General features: G+C 33.7%; 1 protein-coding gene across 2 annotated transcripts in view; it reads right to left on the reverse strand.

Annotated features, from left to right (window-relative positions):
- Positions 1 to 15,423, reverse strand: part of MED14 (mediator complex subunit 14) — a 96,537-nt gene that overhangs the window by 64,799 nt on the left and 16,315 nt on the right. For both annotated transcript variants that reach the window (XM_037822325.1, XM_037822324.1), the window contains exons 4-13: positions 15,084 to 15,257; positions 14,360 to 14,489; positions 13,823 to 13,951; positions 13,395 to 13,502; positions 12,734 to 12,866; positions 11,103 to 11,253; positions 9,123 to 9,234; positions 6,943 to 7,068; positions 5,303 to 5,381; positions 1,332 to 1,491 (exon numbers count right to left, since the gene is read on the reverse strand). In XM_037822325.1, the coding sequence (XP_037678253.1) occupies positions 1,332 to 1,491; positions 5,303 to 5,381; positions 6,943 to 7,068; positions 9,123 to 9,234; positions 11,103 to 11,253; positions 12,734 to 12,866; positions 13,395 to 13,502; positions 13,823 to 13,951; positions 14,360 to 14,489; positions 15,084 to 15,257 (1,302 nt within the window). The remainder of the gene's footprint in view (positions 1 to 1,331; positions 1,492 to 5,302; positions 5,382 to 6,942; positions 7,069 to 9,122; positions 9,235 to 11,102; positions 11,254 to 12,733; positions 12,867 to 13,394; positions 13,503 to 13,822; positions 13,952 to 14,359; positions 14,490 to 15,083; positions 15,258 to 15,423) is intronic.

Genomic DNA, 15,423 nt, shown 5'->3' on the forward strand with positions numbered 1-15,423 from the left:
TAAACCAGGCAGCTCACTCAGAACTGCAACAATAGCCCTTTGTTGTGTGTCAAATTTAAGTTCCACAGCTGGTGTTTCAGAACTCAGAAAAAAGTGAAATTCACATCAACGACAGACATACAAACATATTATTCTACACACATAATCCTAACTTAAGATATGTCAGGCTCAATGGGATTGGGAAAGCCATAAGGACCACACTCCACTTTGTCTAGTTTATGGATGGATGAGTAGAAAAATAGGGGAAGGAAACAAACAAACAAACAGACAAAGGTACCCAGTGTTCTTTTTTACTTCAATTGCTCTTTTTCACTTTAATTATTATTCTTGTTATTTTTGTGTGTGTGCTAATGAAGGTGTCAGGGATTGATTTAGGTGATGAATGTACAACTATGTAATGGTACTGTGAACAATCGAATGTACGATTTGTTTTGTATGACTGCATGGTATGTGAATATATCTCAATAAAATGAAGATTAAAAAAAAAAAAAACCAGTAATGACATATAGTAAAAAAAAAAAGATATGTCAGGCTACACAGGGTACCTTTTTAAGATAAAATCTTTTAGAAGTATAGCTTAAATGCTTAAAAAAAAATTCACTCCCATTAACTTCGACCAATAATCCTGAATTAAATTTTTCAAGCACCTTAGATTCTTGGCCAAAAGTATATACTTCGTATGCGCAGCAATTTCTACAAGTAGGGAAATATATTTAGGATGAGTTCATATTTCAAACTCTTGCAAATTTTAACCCATTCAAAGATCTAAAAAAAAACTAACTGGATAATACCTACGAAGAGTGAAAAAGGAATAAGAAAAGATCTTACTGTGCCTGAAAAGTACATGCAATCAGTAAAATGGAATATGCCTTCAATCAAGCAAGGTTGAAAAAATAAATGTAATTCAGTCAGCCTATTTAAATAAAAGGTTGCATTATGACAAGTTAATATTCAACTAAAACTAAACAAGTTTATCTTGATTGCCAAAACATCTCCAAACCTTCAAGGTAGTTCTTCTCACATTTTTTCTTCTTTCACAGAGGGTGGTGCCTCATTACTATCAGAAACCAGGCCTTACTCACTATAGGAGAGATCCTAGGGTGAGGGAAGGGGGCATATCTTATATTCCCCAAACATACCTATCATTATGTAATTTCTTAGAGACATGACTCCCCTCTCTCCCCCATCTGTAACCCCTGGGTTAAGAATCACTATATGAGAGTCAAATATTCAATAAAATGCATCTGCAAATTAAATTAAACAATAAATCATTCAAGACATTAACAGAATTATTGAACTCAATCGCCCAAATCACCCCTTTGCATACTTACAATGTAGTACTGCGGAAGACGCGTAAGTTTAATAAACAGCTTATTCTTAGAAAGGTTTCCAACAGGATGGGATGAGTAATTGGAAAGCTGCAATGTTTCACTGCTTATTGTAGGCAGATGTTTTATAGATTGTTTGCAACGCTGTTGTCCAAGCCAAAACCTTAATTGAAAAGAGATAATGCATGTCACAAAACCATAGACTTTTCTGATTAACTGTGTGCTACTGATTTATAAATAGATTACTGAAGACCACTAAAACACCAATTAATTGAAATTTAACTAAATTCCACTAAAGGATACATAACCATAAAGATGAATCATTTCTCCAGTTTTGTATTGAATTGTTAGTTCTAGTTATAGTCTAAGAAATTTAAACTGCAATGTGAATGATTTTGATTAGTTATAAGGAAGAATTAATTAGTACTAAGGCTGAGACATTATATCAGTTTATTATAGGAAATGACAGGTTTCTTATGGTTTACAGAGAGCACAAACTAACCTCAACATCCTTTAAAAAAATACCTGAAGTGCTTATAAAGCATAATAGAACAAAAAACAATGCATAAGCATAAAAGTACCTCATTTTTCTGATATCACTGGAGATACATATTTTACAAATAGCAATTCTCTTGATAACTATACAGTTTCTAATTTTTATGGAAATAAATTACAACCTTCCTACCCTATTTATCAGAGGATACTGGACAGCAAATGTTATGCTGTACTGCTAACCAAGAATTTTCCTGGAGGTAACACAGAAGTTATCTGCCCCTATGCTAAATAGCTCCCAGTACGTTATACATTCTGAGTTTTTATACTGTGTATGTGTAAAGTGCCTAACAGACCCAATAGGTACCAGTAAGTATTAATTACCTTCTCTCTCTCTCTCCTCCTTTTCAGTTAAGCCAACCAGATTTCACGTTGATGCTTTCACTATGGTACCCCTCTCACTCCTTTTATTTGATTATCTATCCTGAAGCTAGGAAACCATATATAATTATGTGAAAAGGGATAAAGTGACTGGTTCACAAACTCTTACTGATCCACAGTGAGATAACTACAGAAAATGAGAATACGAATTTAGAAACTTTTCACAGCAATGTAACAATGCCACAAAGTCCAAGCTCATGAACAGCAGACTCGCCTTGCTGAATAGGGTATAGAGGAGTTCTGGGGTTGCAGCATTCACAGGGTGAGTCAAATGTGGTACAACCTGAGTACTAGCCATGCGTAGTAAAACCATGTTATAATACATGGCATTTTAAGGGCAGTTTGTCAACTGTTACCTAAAAGTGTATAAAAACCAGAAACCTTTTTTTTTTTCATTGAAAGACAACAAATTTAACTACAATTCTCAGGACAATTTGTTTGAACTGGCTAGTGATGAAGGAATGAAGGTGAATTTTGGAAAGATATCATCGCTTGCTTCATTTTAGATAAAAGTTAAAAATGAATATCCTGAACTTGCTAAAATTATTTAAAATCTCTACTTCCATTCCCATCAACAAACTTTGTGAGATTAGAATCTCTACAAGTATGTTACTAAAAGAAAAACACAGAATCGGCTAAGATACACACTATCTTCCATACTTAACATTATCATCGATCTAATCTACATAAGTTACACAACAAGCAAGGAGCAAGCTCACTGGTCACGTTAAAAAACTTAAATATCGATATACAGGGTGTCCTTTTTAAAGTGCATGTCGAATTGCTATTTCACTCTTGACTTTGTTTTGTTATGTTTTAATGGAACATAAACTTTCTAAGTTTAAGAGTGTTTTTCTATGTGAATTGCCTACTTGTACACTTTCACTGAAAAATGTGTATAGCTTTTAGTAATTTCCTTTTTCCCTATGTTTGTTCTGATTACATTTATTGAAGTATAACTTTATGTCTGTTGACACTAATTTTTAGTGTTGACACTGAAAATTTAAAAAAAAATTAGGGCTTATATTTTGTATGTGCTTTTTCATTTCTTTTTTCTAGATTTCATTTTTATTGCATAAGATAAAAGAGTAATCACATGAAAAGATGTTCAGTAACAGTAGTCATTAGAGAAATGTAAATTAAAACCACAATGAGATACCTCTTCACACCCACTAGGATGGCTATAATCAAAGACAGTAACAAGTGCTGGCAAAGAATGTAGAGAAATGGAAACCCTCGTATGTTGCTGATGGGATGGTAAAATGGCATAGCCACTTTGGAAAATAGTTTGGCAGTTTCTTAAAAAAGTTAAATATAAATTTACTCCATGACCCACCAATTCCATTCCTAGGTATCTAACCAAGAGACATGAAAACATAAGCCCACACATAGACCTGCACATGAATGTCCATAGCAGCATTATTCATAATCATCAAAAAGTGAAAATAACCCAAATGTCCATCAACTGAGAGAGAATGAACAAAATGTGGTGTATATATAAAATGGAATCCTTCTCAGGAATTAAAAGCAGTGATGCAGTGATACATGTTACAACATAGATGCACCTTGAAAACACCATAAGTGAAAGAAGCCAAACGCAAAAGACCACGTATTTTATGATTACATTTACATGAAATGCCCAGAAAAGGCAAATCTACAGAAAGTAAATTAGTAGTTGGCTGGGAATGGGTCTATACTGTAAACAGACATCTTATTAGGATGATGGAAATGTTCAAAAAAAGGATTGTGGTGATGTCAAATTACATGCTTAAAAACAGATGAATTTTATGGTATGTAAATTGTACCTCAATAAATTGTTTCAAAAAATTAATGTCCCATGATAGATTAGTGACAAACTGGTCATTCACCACAGATCATTTGAGAATAACTGCTCTAAGTGTTTATCAGGGGACCTTTCTTATAAATAAATTATGTGAGTTTAACTACATATATATATCTGATAGGGGTTTTGGTCCCTAGCTTTCCAGTTTAAGGCTATATTTTGCTAGCTGGAAGTGCCAGATGAACAACCTCAAGTTAAGCAAGATGTGAATTATTAAGCATGCACATTATTAAGTAGTTAAGTGTATAAACCTTATTTAGCCAAAATGCACAAAAGTGAATAAAAATGCTGCTAAAACACTAAAACTTTTAGAAATTGTTACCCAGAGTAATGACTATCCTTTTTCATATACGGATAAACTAACAGATGGTAAAAAAAAAAAAATGCTTATATCATATTATCTACTGGCATGCACTATTAATGAAAAAAATCACTTGCTTAAATTAAATTCTTCAAATATTTCCAAACCAAAACTGGCAAAAGGAGAAGGGGGAAGCTAGAAGATCACAAAAACAAACAATAGATCCCAGAGAACAGCCTTGGTCCTCTAGCCTCCCTCTCTTCTCCATCTGCCAGTTTTGGTTTCCATTCCTGCAATTTATTTTTATTCCCTGGAATTGTGTTTTATTAATTTTAATAGAAAGTTTGTTTTAGGTGCCATAATGGTACCTCTGGGTACCAGGGTGGTAATAAAAACACACAGAATTATCTGTAGCTCTATTTTCAATTATATTTAGTTTATCAGTGTGAGGCATTCAAAGGATTTTGAGACAAATTGAATGGCAGTATTAGAGAAGCAGAAACCACTATTCTGAAAGTATCAGCTGGGAGATTCATACTATAAAAATTATCCTGGATAAGAACAAATAAGACCCTACTGCAGAAAATACTTGATACAAGAAAATTCATTGTGTAAATGATTTATAAAGAGCTTATACAGAAGAAAATATGGCAAGGAATGAAAGTTGAACGCCTCGCCCTTCATACCTATATTTACTCTAGAGGGGGATTTGATATGAGGCACTACCATCTTGGACCTATTACAAGGGAATTTCAATTCTAAGGCACCAAAAGGTACTCAAGTTTCTTGTCATAAACCTTAAGGACAGTGACTGATCAAGAGTAATGACGGAGAAGAAAATATATCATGTCAAAGTAAGTTTCCATTTTTAGTCTTGAGTTACATAAATAAGCTTACTTAAGTTGTTGAATCCAAGGAATAATCCGTTTCATATCATCATTCAAGGACTTCTCCATGTCATCCAAAGTTGCCTGGTCTACAGAATAAAGCACTCCATGAGACAAAATCTTTATCTAGATTTTCCAAAACTTAAATAAAAATGATTTTTTTTAAGGCAGAAAACAGTGTCTTTGGAGTCAGAGAAAAACTAAACTAAATGCATCACTGGATATAAATCAACCTGATTTGTTTTCCCTCTTTAACATTTAGGGAGTTATAGTTAAGACAACCATTAATAGCAAATGTACGGTGGCAGGAAGAACAAGTAACAAACACGTAAATTGATTCTTTGCCTATATTTTAATCTTCCAAACTCTTAGTCAAGCTAATCAATATTTTTTAATGGACAGGCACTTAAAGATTCATTGCATTACTGGACTTAGAACCTTTAATTAATTTTTAATTATAAAAACTATGAAAGGCCATAAAAATGTTTATTTAATAAACAGGAATGATCTCTGGCATAAGCAAGGGCTGTTGGCTGAAGATCAGCTTGCTAAATATATCACTTAGAGTTTTTAATGACACTAGAAAATGCTAATAATGGAATGTTAGCAAAAAAGCAAGATACAGAAGGATTTTGATTAAAGAAAAAAAAAGTATAGAAAACTTGGAAGAGCATATCTCCTAAAATAACAATGATTGCCAAAAGCTGACCATTTTGTTTCTTCTTTCATTTTTATATGTTTTTTTATTTATATGTATGAACTATGCTGATAATCAGGAAAACAATTAAATAGATAGTTTCAAAGAACAAACAACTGCCTTGTTTAAGACAGTTCATAAATTTGCCATTTAGTCACCATAAATGTGATGTTATTCAAAATAATAAATCCAGCTTTCCATGAGCAGCTCATAGAAAAATCAATGTTCCCAGTCATACAATATAACCAGAAAACCTTTTAATCAATCTATCTAGCTTAATATTAATTTCAAATAGCAAATGTGTTAATACATTCAAGAACACTGATCCATTAGCAATACAAAAACACTAAGTTCCCAATAAATATTTAATCATTTCAGAACACAGACTCAGGAACAGAACAAGTTAGACATCAAATTTCAATTTCTAGTGTGTTTAAGTCAACAGATCTTTTGGATTTTCTGTTTCTACTATAGAAACTGACTCATCATTAGCCAGAAAAAAGACCTTTCCTCCAGGACTCTAAACCCCAAGTCAGCTTAGATGTTAATACTGTCATAAATATGTTCTTCAGCCATGAATGACATTAGAACCCCTTGTAGTCATTTCAATGTCACTCAACTTCTAGTGGTAAAATAGAAACCAAGCTACTGGACAGAGATCAGTTAATCTGAAAAAAACAGAAACAAAAACAAAAAACACTAGCCATCAACAATATAAGGGAAATAACATGAATATATTTCACGTTGGGAAGTTTTTCTGGTACAAGGAAATCCAAATAGTAGGAGTTAAAATAGGGCCCTAAGGAACAGATGTCAGCAGGAGTTATTCCTTCCATACCTACTTTCTATACTGCCTACTACTACTTCCAATACCTAATGGCAGACAATTTTTCTTTTGCTTTTGTTTAAAATGTTTTTTTTACACTGAATGACTATATCATTTACTAACTTACCAAGTCCATAAAGCATCAATTGGAACATTCCAGAATGCAAATCTACAAAAATATGCAGACACTCCGAACTACCACAGGGCTCCAAGATGGGAACAACCAGAGCTGGAAGTGCTGTCTCTATGGAAGCTGAACAGTCCAGAATTAGAAATTATGTTTTTATCAGAATATTCTCCCCGCCCCCCAAATTTTTATCAGTAAGTAGAAATAAAGCAGCTATCAAACAATCCTAAATGTTAGAAGAAAGACAGGGTTTTGCAAAATTTGGAATAGTACTATTGTATCAATTGAAGCACAAAAGGAAGAACGTAATTTTCAAACTGACTTGAAACAAATACTTGTCTCAATACTCTTTTAACAAAAAAACCTCTAAGATTCCTTGAAAAGAGTTAAAAAGCTAGTGAAAATTTTATCTTATCAGGAAGCTGAGTTCCAGGTTACACACCTGAAAATTATTAAACATTATTGGTTACAGGAAAGAAAACATTTTTTTCAAGTCACAAATGAGATAAGAACACAGGCAACTACTAAACACATATTCTCAAAGCTGCCAATAAACTTAATCTAGAGTTTCATAGTATTCCACCAGGCCCAATTAACTTTTCCCTTAATCCCACAAATTGGCATAACAAAATCCAGTAAATGAAAAAAGCATTGAAAGTACACTAAGTGTTGATCAGATGGAAGAGCTGTAAAAGGACTATATTCCTCTGGTTACCAAGTTCCTCTAAAGTTACAGCACAGAAGAAAGGTGGGGAGGGAGGTAAGTGATAATGTAGGCACATCTTTTCCCCAGGGATGACTTCTCCTTGCTACTTTGTCAAACAAAGACAATAACATCTTCCTGTCCATACATGCCACCATGCCACTGGTCGGGCTGTTAGAAGGAAGAAACAAGTTTGTGAAGGTGCTTTAAAAAGCCAAGTGCACATCAAGGTGTATATTATCTGCACTGCTTTATGAATCCAAAAAACAAAGAAAAACTTTTTATTATGAATTTCTAATAATTAAAAGGAGGGAAATTACCATTTGCATGCCTTATATAAAAGGAAATATAGGGGTTGGGGTGTGGTTGGAGAGTGGGGAATTAATGCTTAATTGGTACAGAGTTTCTGTTTGGGGTGATGGAAAAGTTTTGGTAATAGATGGTGATGATGTTAGTGCAACATTGTGAATGTAATTAATACCAATGAATTGTATACTTGAAAGTGGTTAAAAGGAAATTTTATAATGTATCTATGTTACCAGAAAACAAACCAAAACATAGAATTATACAACACAGAGTGAAACCTAATGTAAACTATGGACTATAGGTTATAGTATAATTATAATAATATTGTTCCATCAATTGTTAACAAATGCAGCACACTAATGTAAATGTTAATAGGGAACACTGGGTGGGGGGGAGGTATATGGAAAGCTGCAGTTTCTTGCATGATTCTTATGTTAACCTACAACTGCTCTAATTTTAAAAAAATGAAAAAAAAAAGGAAATATTTATCAAACACAATAATTCAAAATATTTCAGGGGACATATTTAATCCGATGAAAATAAATTGCTTTCAAGTATATCTAATGCATATTTGTATACAAATGTTTAGCATGCAGGTCCAAAAGAACCCTTCACTGAAAAAAAAAGAAAAAAAAAACAGAAGAGAAAGGCACAAACAGGAATTTATTTTACAATAGTTTATAATCCAGACCAGTGTGACAAATTAGTTCAAATTAGCAATGTTTTGCTGAACTTGTTACTTTAATATAATAAAAAGTGCTTACAGATTTGAAGCAGAATTGCTGATTTTTTAAAACATTTCTATACTGTTTTAATTCCTAATGGGGTACATATTCTTTAAAGTATAACCGTTTTTGAAGTACGGCAATGGAATAAAACTAGTTCTGGCAATACTCAAAATTGAGTATTCTTAAAAACATAGGGCATCAGGAAAGAATATAGAGAACACAGTCTCAAAGACAGAAAGTACTCTGAGATATATCTATTAACATATTTTATGACTGCCAATGTCCACATTTTTCTTTACAGAAAATAAAATACAACCTTTTTGGCACATGTAAGGCCCTAAGCATTTAAAGGCAACAGGTTTTGCCAAAAATGGGGAAACCTATGAATAAAGTATAGAAAGGGGAATAAAAGGCAGACAGAAACACAATTTAAAAAAACCTACACTTTTCGTTGGCATTGAAGCCCCTAAGGATGGTCTTCAGTTCCTGGAGCTTCTGATGAGCTCTTGCATGGACACTGTCAATCAGGAGTTTTTCTATTGATAAGTGATCAATCTGCATAAACAAGAACAACAGAATCAGATGTGTAATTTAAACATTTTTACTTAAAAAGCTTGAGAGTAAATTAGCGTGCCTCAAGATATTTCCTTTTAGAATCACACTACATTTTGACTAGTAAAAGAAAGCAAACAGCTAAAAATGAACTTATATGGCATTTATCACTTAAAGACTATAGTTAACATTTTGATTATTTTGATCGGCTATCATAGTGATCAAATGCCAGACTTTAAAAAGACAATGGTTATCCCTGATTGGTCTCTGGAACACTGGGTATCTGTGTGACACCAGAAACTCAGAGCTAGAGCTTGGCAGATATGAATGTCAGTATTAGCGCATACAGCAAACATTATTAAAAAAAAAAAAAAAAAGCTGAAAAAGAGCCTAGACTTCAATTAGTGATATGAATGAAGCAGATCTGGTTAAGACTAGGACAAACTGAACCAAAGGGTAAAGGTCAAAACTGACTGTGTTTTAAAACTTCAACTTCCATGTGAGACCAAGGGAAGAGATGTCTATTTGGTGCAGGATCTATATTTTCTAAACAGTATAACTCTACAGTTTGTTCAAACACCACAATTACATGGAACTTTGAATAGGAAGTGAGAAATGGTAGGTTTGTACAGGTTACAGTTAAATAGTGACATATCCCAAAGTAATTTGGGCAGAGAATAAAAATATATTTGCAGGGCCCTCCTGAGGAGCTGGGGGGAAATGCGGAAGTGTTCGACTTCCTCACCTGGACTGATGTGGATGTTGTCACAAACACTGAGGACTGACGGGTTGATGTGCCGAGCCCTCTATCACAAGCCCTCTATCACAGGACTTGCCCTTATAAGGCTCGTTACTGCAAAGGAGAGGCTAAACCTGCTTATAATTGTGCCTAAGAGTCTCCCCCTGAGTACCTCTTTTACTGTTCAGATGTGGCCCTCTCTCTCTAGCTAAGCCAACTCGGAAGTGAACTCACTGCCCTCCCCCCTACGTGGGATCTGACACCCAGGGGTGTTAATCTCCCTGGCAATGCAGGACATGACTCCCGAGGATGAATCTGGACCTGGTATTGTGGGACTGAGAATCTCTTCTTGACCGAAAGGGGGATGCAAAATGATACGAAATAGTTTCAGTGGCTGAGAGATTTTAAATGGAGTCAAGAAGTCACTCTGGTGGACATTCTTATGCACTATATAGATAACACCTTTTAGGTTTTAATGCATTGGAATAGCTAGAAGTAAATACCTGAAACTATCAAACTCCAACCCAGTAGTCTGGACTCCTGAAGACGATTGTATAACAATGTAGATTACAAGGGGTGACAGTGTGATTGTGAAAACCTTGTGGATCATACTCCCTTTATCTAGTGTATGGATGGATGAGTAGAAAAATGGGGACAAAAGCTAAATGAAAAATAGGGTGGGATGGGGGGATGATTTGGGTGTTCTTTTTTATTTTTATTTTTTATTCTTATTCTGATTCTTTCTGAAGTAAGGAAAATGTTCAAAAATAGATTGGGGTGATGAATTCATAACTATATTATGGTACTGTGAACAGCTGACTGTACATCATGGATGATTGTATGGTATGTGAATATATTTCAGTAAAACTGAATTTAATTAAAAAAAAGACAATGGTTATCTAAGTTACAAAATTTGAAAAAACAAAAAATTACACATTACAGTATCAGATGCTAAAAATAACAACAAACCAACCCACAAATGTATAAGTGTAACATTCACTTAAAAAAGTTTCATAAAGGGTTTTAGGAATAATTACTCAGATATTTGAAAGAATTTGTGCTAAAAGTTTAAGTATAAATTGTAAGTTACATTATAACCAAACCAATATTAAAATATATTCAGATCTCTTACCTTCATGGCTCTTTCTACTAATTTGGAATCAGAAACTGGCAAAGGAGGATCATGAAAAATCTGTAAAGGCTTGGAGACATCTTTCTCATCAATTTTAATTGTAACTTTATGAACAGATGCCGTCCCTGTTTTTCTCCCAAGAACCTGTTGACTAAAGAGAAAAAGAAAATATTAAGAATTTTTTCCAACACAATCTGTTAATTTTTGGAATAAAATACAGATAATGTATTGTGCACCTCTGTCAGAGTCGGCTATACAGTAGGCCCTCAGTGTTTGTGGAGGGAATAAGTAAATGAATACTGGGAAGGCAGCTATTCTGTAATCCAACACAGTATTTGATTTATTGCATTAAAAAAATATAGACATAGAACTTAAAAATAGAAAACATGCACACACACAGAAATACAACCTGTCTTCCATGTGGTGTCTACCTACCTCTGATTCTTTTACAGAAAATGGAAATCAAACAAAGTTCAAACATGAAATTGAGGATTATAAATAGATACCAAGTTTCTCCAAAAACCTAAAGAAAAGCATTTTCTTTGCAGAAAAGCCTTTATTTGTATTTATATACATTTATAAAACAGAGAAGAGATAGAACACAGACATAAAGATTGCTCTTGAAATAGAGTCAAGAGGTCATTCTGGAGGTTACTCTTATGCCTTATATAGATACTTCTTTTTAGTTTTTAGTGTATTAGAATAGCTAGAAGGAAATATCTGCAACTGTTGAACTGTAATCCAGTAGCCTTGATTCTTGAAGATGACTGTATAACTATATAGCTTTTACCATGTGACTGTGTAATTGTGAAAACCTTATGACTGACAACTCCCTTTATCCAGTGTATGGACAGATGAGTAAGAAAATAAAGACAAAAAATAAATAAATAATGGGGGGGTGGTGGTTACGGGATATGGGATGTTTTGGGTGTTCTTTTTTATTTTTATTCTTATTTTTATTTTTATTTCGGAGTAATGAAAATGTTCAAAAATCGACTGTGGTGTTGAATGCACAACTGTATGATGATACCGTGAACCACTGACTGTACACTTTGGATGATTATCTGGTATGGGAATACAGGTCAACAAAATTGCATTTAAAAAAAAAAGTTAAAAATTGCTCCTCAATGCAAGGAGTAGATATTATAGGTATTAGAAAAAGCAATTGTTTCTAATGACACCTAGGCCTGTATAGAAAATGTGACATTCTAAAGCATAGTCATAAAATATGTTATTTGAACTGAAAAAAAAAGTTTTTAAAAAGTACACTTCAAAAGGTAAAACTATGATAAGCAAGCATATTTTTAAAAATTATACCCAACAATCTAATCTAATGGTCTTTTAGCAATCTGCTAAGAGCCAAGAGTAAAATAATCTCTCAAACTTTTTAAGAATACTAAGTCTCAGTACAAACAGATGAAAAGGTATTTAAAACATGCCATGTTCTTTAAAAGGTATCAATTATGGATGTCCTATGCAGTCTATATAATACCCTGAGACCTTACTATATAAAATCATGTATAGTGCACAGTTATTGGCAGGTTAAATCAGAGGTATGAGAGAAAAAGAGAAACAAAAATACAGAGCATTTACAGACAGAGCATGAACCCACCAAAACAAATTTTACTTACTTCCAAACTGAGAGGGAGAGGCACTTTCCAGCATGATACCTTTCCACCTGCACAAGGTCTCCCCACCGCTCTCGGATTAACATTAGAGTTTGGGAATGTAACACTTCTAATTGAAGTGATAAGCAGAAAGAATCTGATGGATTTCGTTAAGCAAATTTAATATAATGCATTAGTCCAACAGCTAATCAAGTACATGCAAACTTCATTTAACAAAGGCTCTATTTCCAAAAAGCTGGCTATGAAGGAAATTTCTGGAATCAAATTTCTCCACTGACTTATCCTAAAAAGTGTCATTACTTGTGGCATATTTTTAGAAAAAGGTTTTATAGTTAATTTTGAACCAATATAAATAAACCATAAGAGGTCCAGGTTGCCCCTTAATCCATCAGAGATTAGATAACCAAACAGTACTATTTTAAATTAATCACTTTCTGTTTTTACTTACCAAGTCAACAGTAAAACCTTAAAACTTGGTTTATTACAGATGTAGCACTATTCTTCACACTGGCAAATTCTCTAGCCCTACATCTACTCCAAAAGAGGGGTGTGAGGGGCTTAAGTAAGCTGCTACAGTTCAGGACTAAGGGCAAGTGGATAAAGTGGGGGAGAGAGGGAGACACAAAATCCTCAAGAATACATGCTTCAAATTTCAGAAGGATACGTAGGCAGTTGTACATGTCCTGTAGAGGTTTCTCATCAGCAAAGAGTCTAGACTGCACCAGCTGATGGATGAAATTGATTTGCATACTGTGAACCAAAGCTCGCCCATCTTCCATTGGCAGGAGAAAAGAAGGTGGGTAATCAGAAAAGTATACAGATCATGTCACAGTACTAGTTAAGGAAGAATATCCTAACAAACAATGAATTATAACACAAAAACAAAAGAACTGAAATTCTATACGGAAACTAGAGAAAATTATACTTTGAGAAACACTGAAACTTCTATGGTCAGCAGGTAGTTATGCTAATCATAAAATTTGTTTCAAATTACAGGATAAATAAATTGCTAAATACATTTATTATTTGGCAGAAATATCAATAGTATAAAAATAACAAAATGTTTAAATCAATACAGTATTTGTGATTTACCTCCTGTTTCCTTATCTTCAACCAGAATTTCTAGCTTGAGAAGACGCCATGGAACATCAGGATCATCTCCCATCACAGTTAAGGTGGCTTCAAATTCTCCTTCAACTCGAAATTTCACCCGGCCATTTGCTTTTAGAAGTATAATAGTAGTACTTTACTTTAAAAACAAGCAGCTTGCTACTAATCTAGAACTTCGTCTTGCTTTATAAGAAATTTTAAATAGATTGAAGGTGTCCAAATAATTCAATGATTCCTGCATAAGCAGTAGCCAGCTTCCAGGTCATCAAGAAATCAAAGGGAACTCGGGGAACTCTTCTTTCCTTCAGCCCTAGGTGATTTCACCCACCCCCAGCTTCAAATACCAGCACTATTTCTAGATACTAAAGAGAAATTATATGACTGACAACTCACAGATTTGAACACCACCAAAATTGTTAGGTAAAAACTTCAGAATATTTCTTTGAATAAAACAAAAAAAATGTTGTAAAAAAATACTCAAATAAACCAACTCTTAAAAAATAAATTTCAGGTACATACCAACTGTAAGATTTGCTAATTGAGGAGGGAGATCTGTTGTTACAAGCCGGTGTCTTAGGATCTGGTTAAGCTGATGAAGTGTGGCTTGTTTCTCAATTTTGGTAATTGGGTCAGGAGGAATAATTTTATCCTACAAAAAGATTTAAGTGATTTTCTAATTATATACAAAGAGGCATTATTTATTACCTGTACCTGTCTTTACACAAATGTTTTCTTACTTTACCCAAGAGAATCTCAACACTCATTTCTGCAGTCTACTTGAAATAATAGTTACCATCACTATAGTGCATTATGAAGTGCCAAAGATTCCATCAGTCACCTAGCTAACTTTATGCTCCATGTAGGAAACTACCACTTCTTCAAAGTATAAAATATATTACAATAGCACCAAGTCAACAGACAACTAAACCAACAATAAATTCAAAAAACATTTCTAAAAGAAACTAGTGTGCAATATTTTCATATCTGACACAGACCTAAGTGATAATTTGTACAGCTGGGCCCCCCTCCCAAAAAATAAATTTATCCATTTTGATAGCTACTCACATCCTTGCCCCAATTTACTTTTTTAAAATGACAATTTTAGTTATGGAGAAAAAGGTAAAACAACATGAAATATTTGTTTTAAAAACATGGAACAATTTTTTACTGGTCTACTTAACAATACAGTGGAATCCAATGCCAAAGCCTTCAATTTTTAAGAACATGAGGGCAAAGCACTTACTCTAATGCAGGTTGGCAGCCGTGGATAAGACCCAGTAGTCAGTACATCAATGGCATACGGGATGGCAAAACTAGGCAGGCGAGCATGGACCAGAGCATCTCTAGCTAATGAGGCCAGGCGATCAGCAGTATCCACAAACAGGATGGCTTGCTGATCTAAAAAGCTTGAGATCATCTTTAAAGCAAAGGGTAAATGCATTAAGCGTCCCTGAAAACTATCTGCTTTTCTCTTTAAATACCATTTATTCATTCCAAAGTAAACTTCAAAAGTAATTAATATAGGTTTTTTTATATCTCAAAATACTTTTTTTAATTTCCCAGTAATTTGAAGAAGAAATATT

Source organism: Choloepus didactylus, chromosome X, assembly GCF_015220235.1.
Source record: "Choloepus didactylus isolate mChoDid1 chromosome X, mChoDid1.pri, whole genome shotgun sequence".
Lineage (NCBI taxonomy): Eukaryota > Metazoa > Chordata > Mammalia > Pilosa > Megalonychidae > Choloepus > Choloepus didactylus.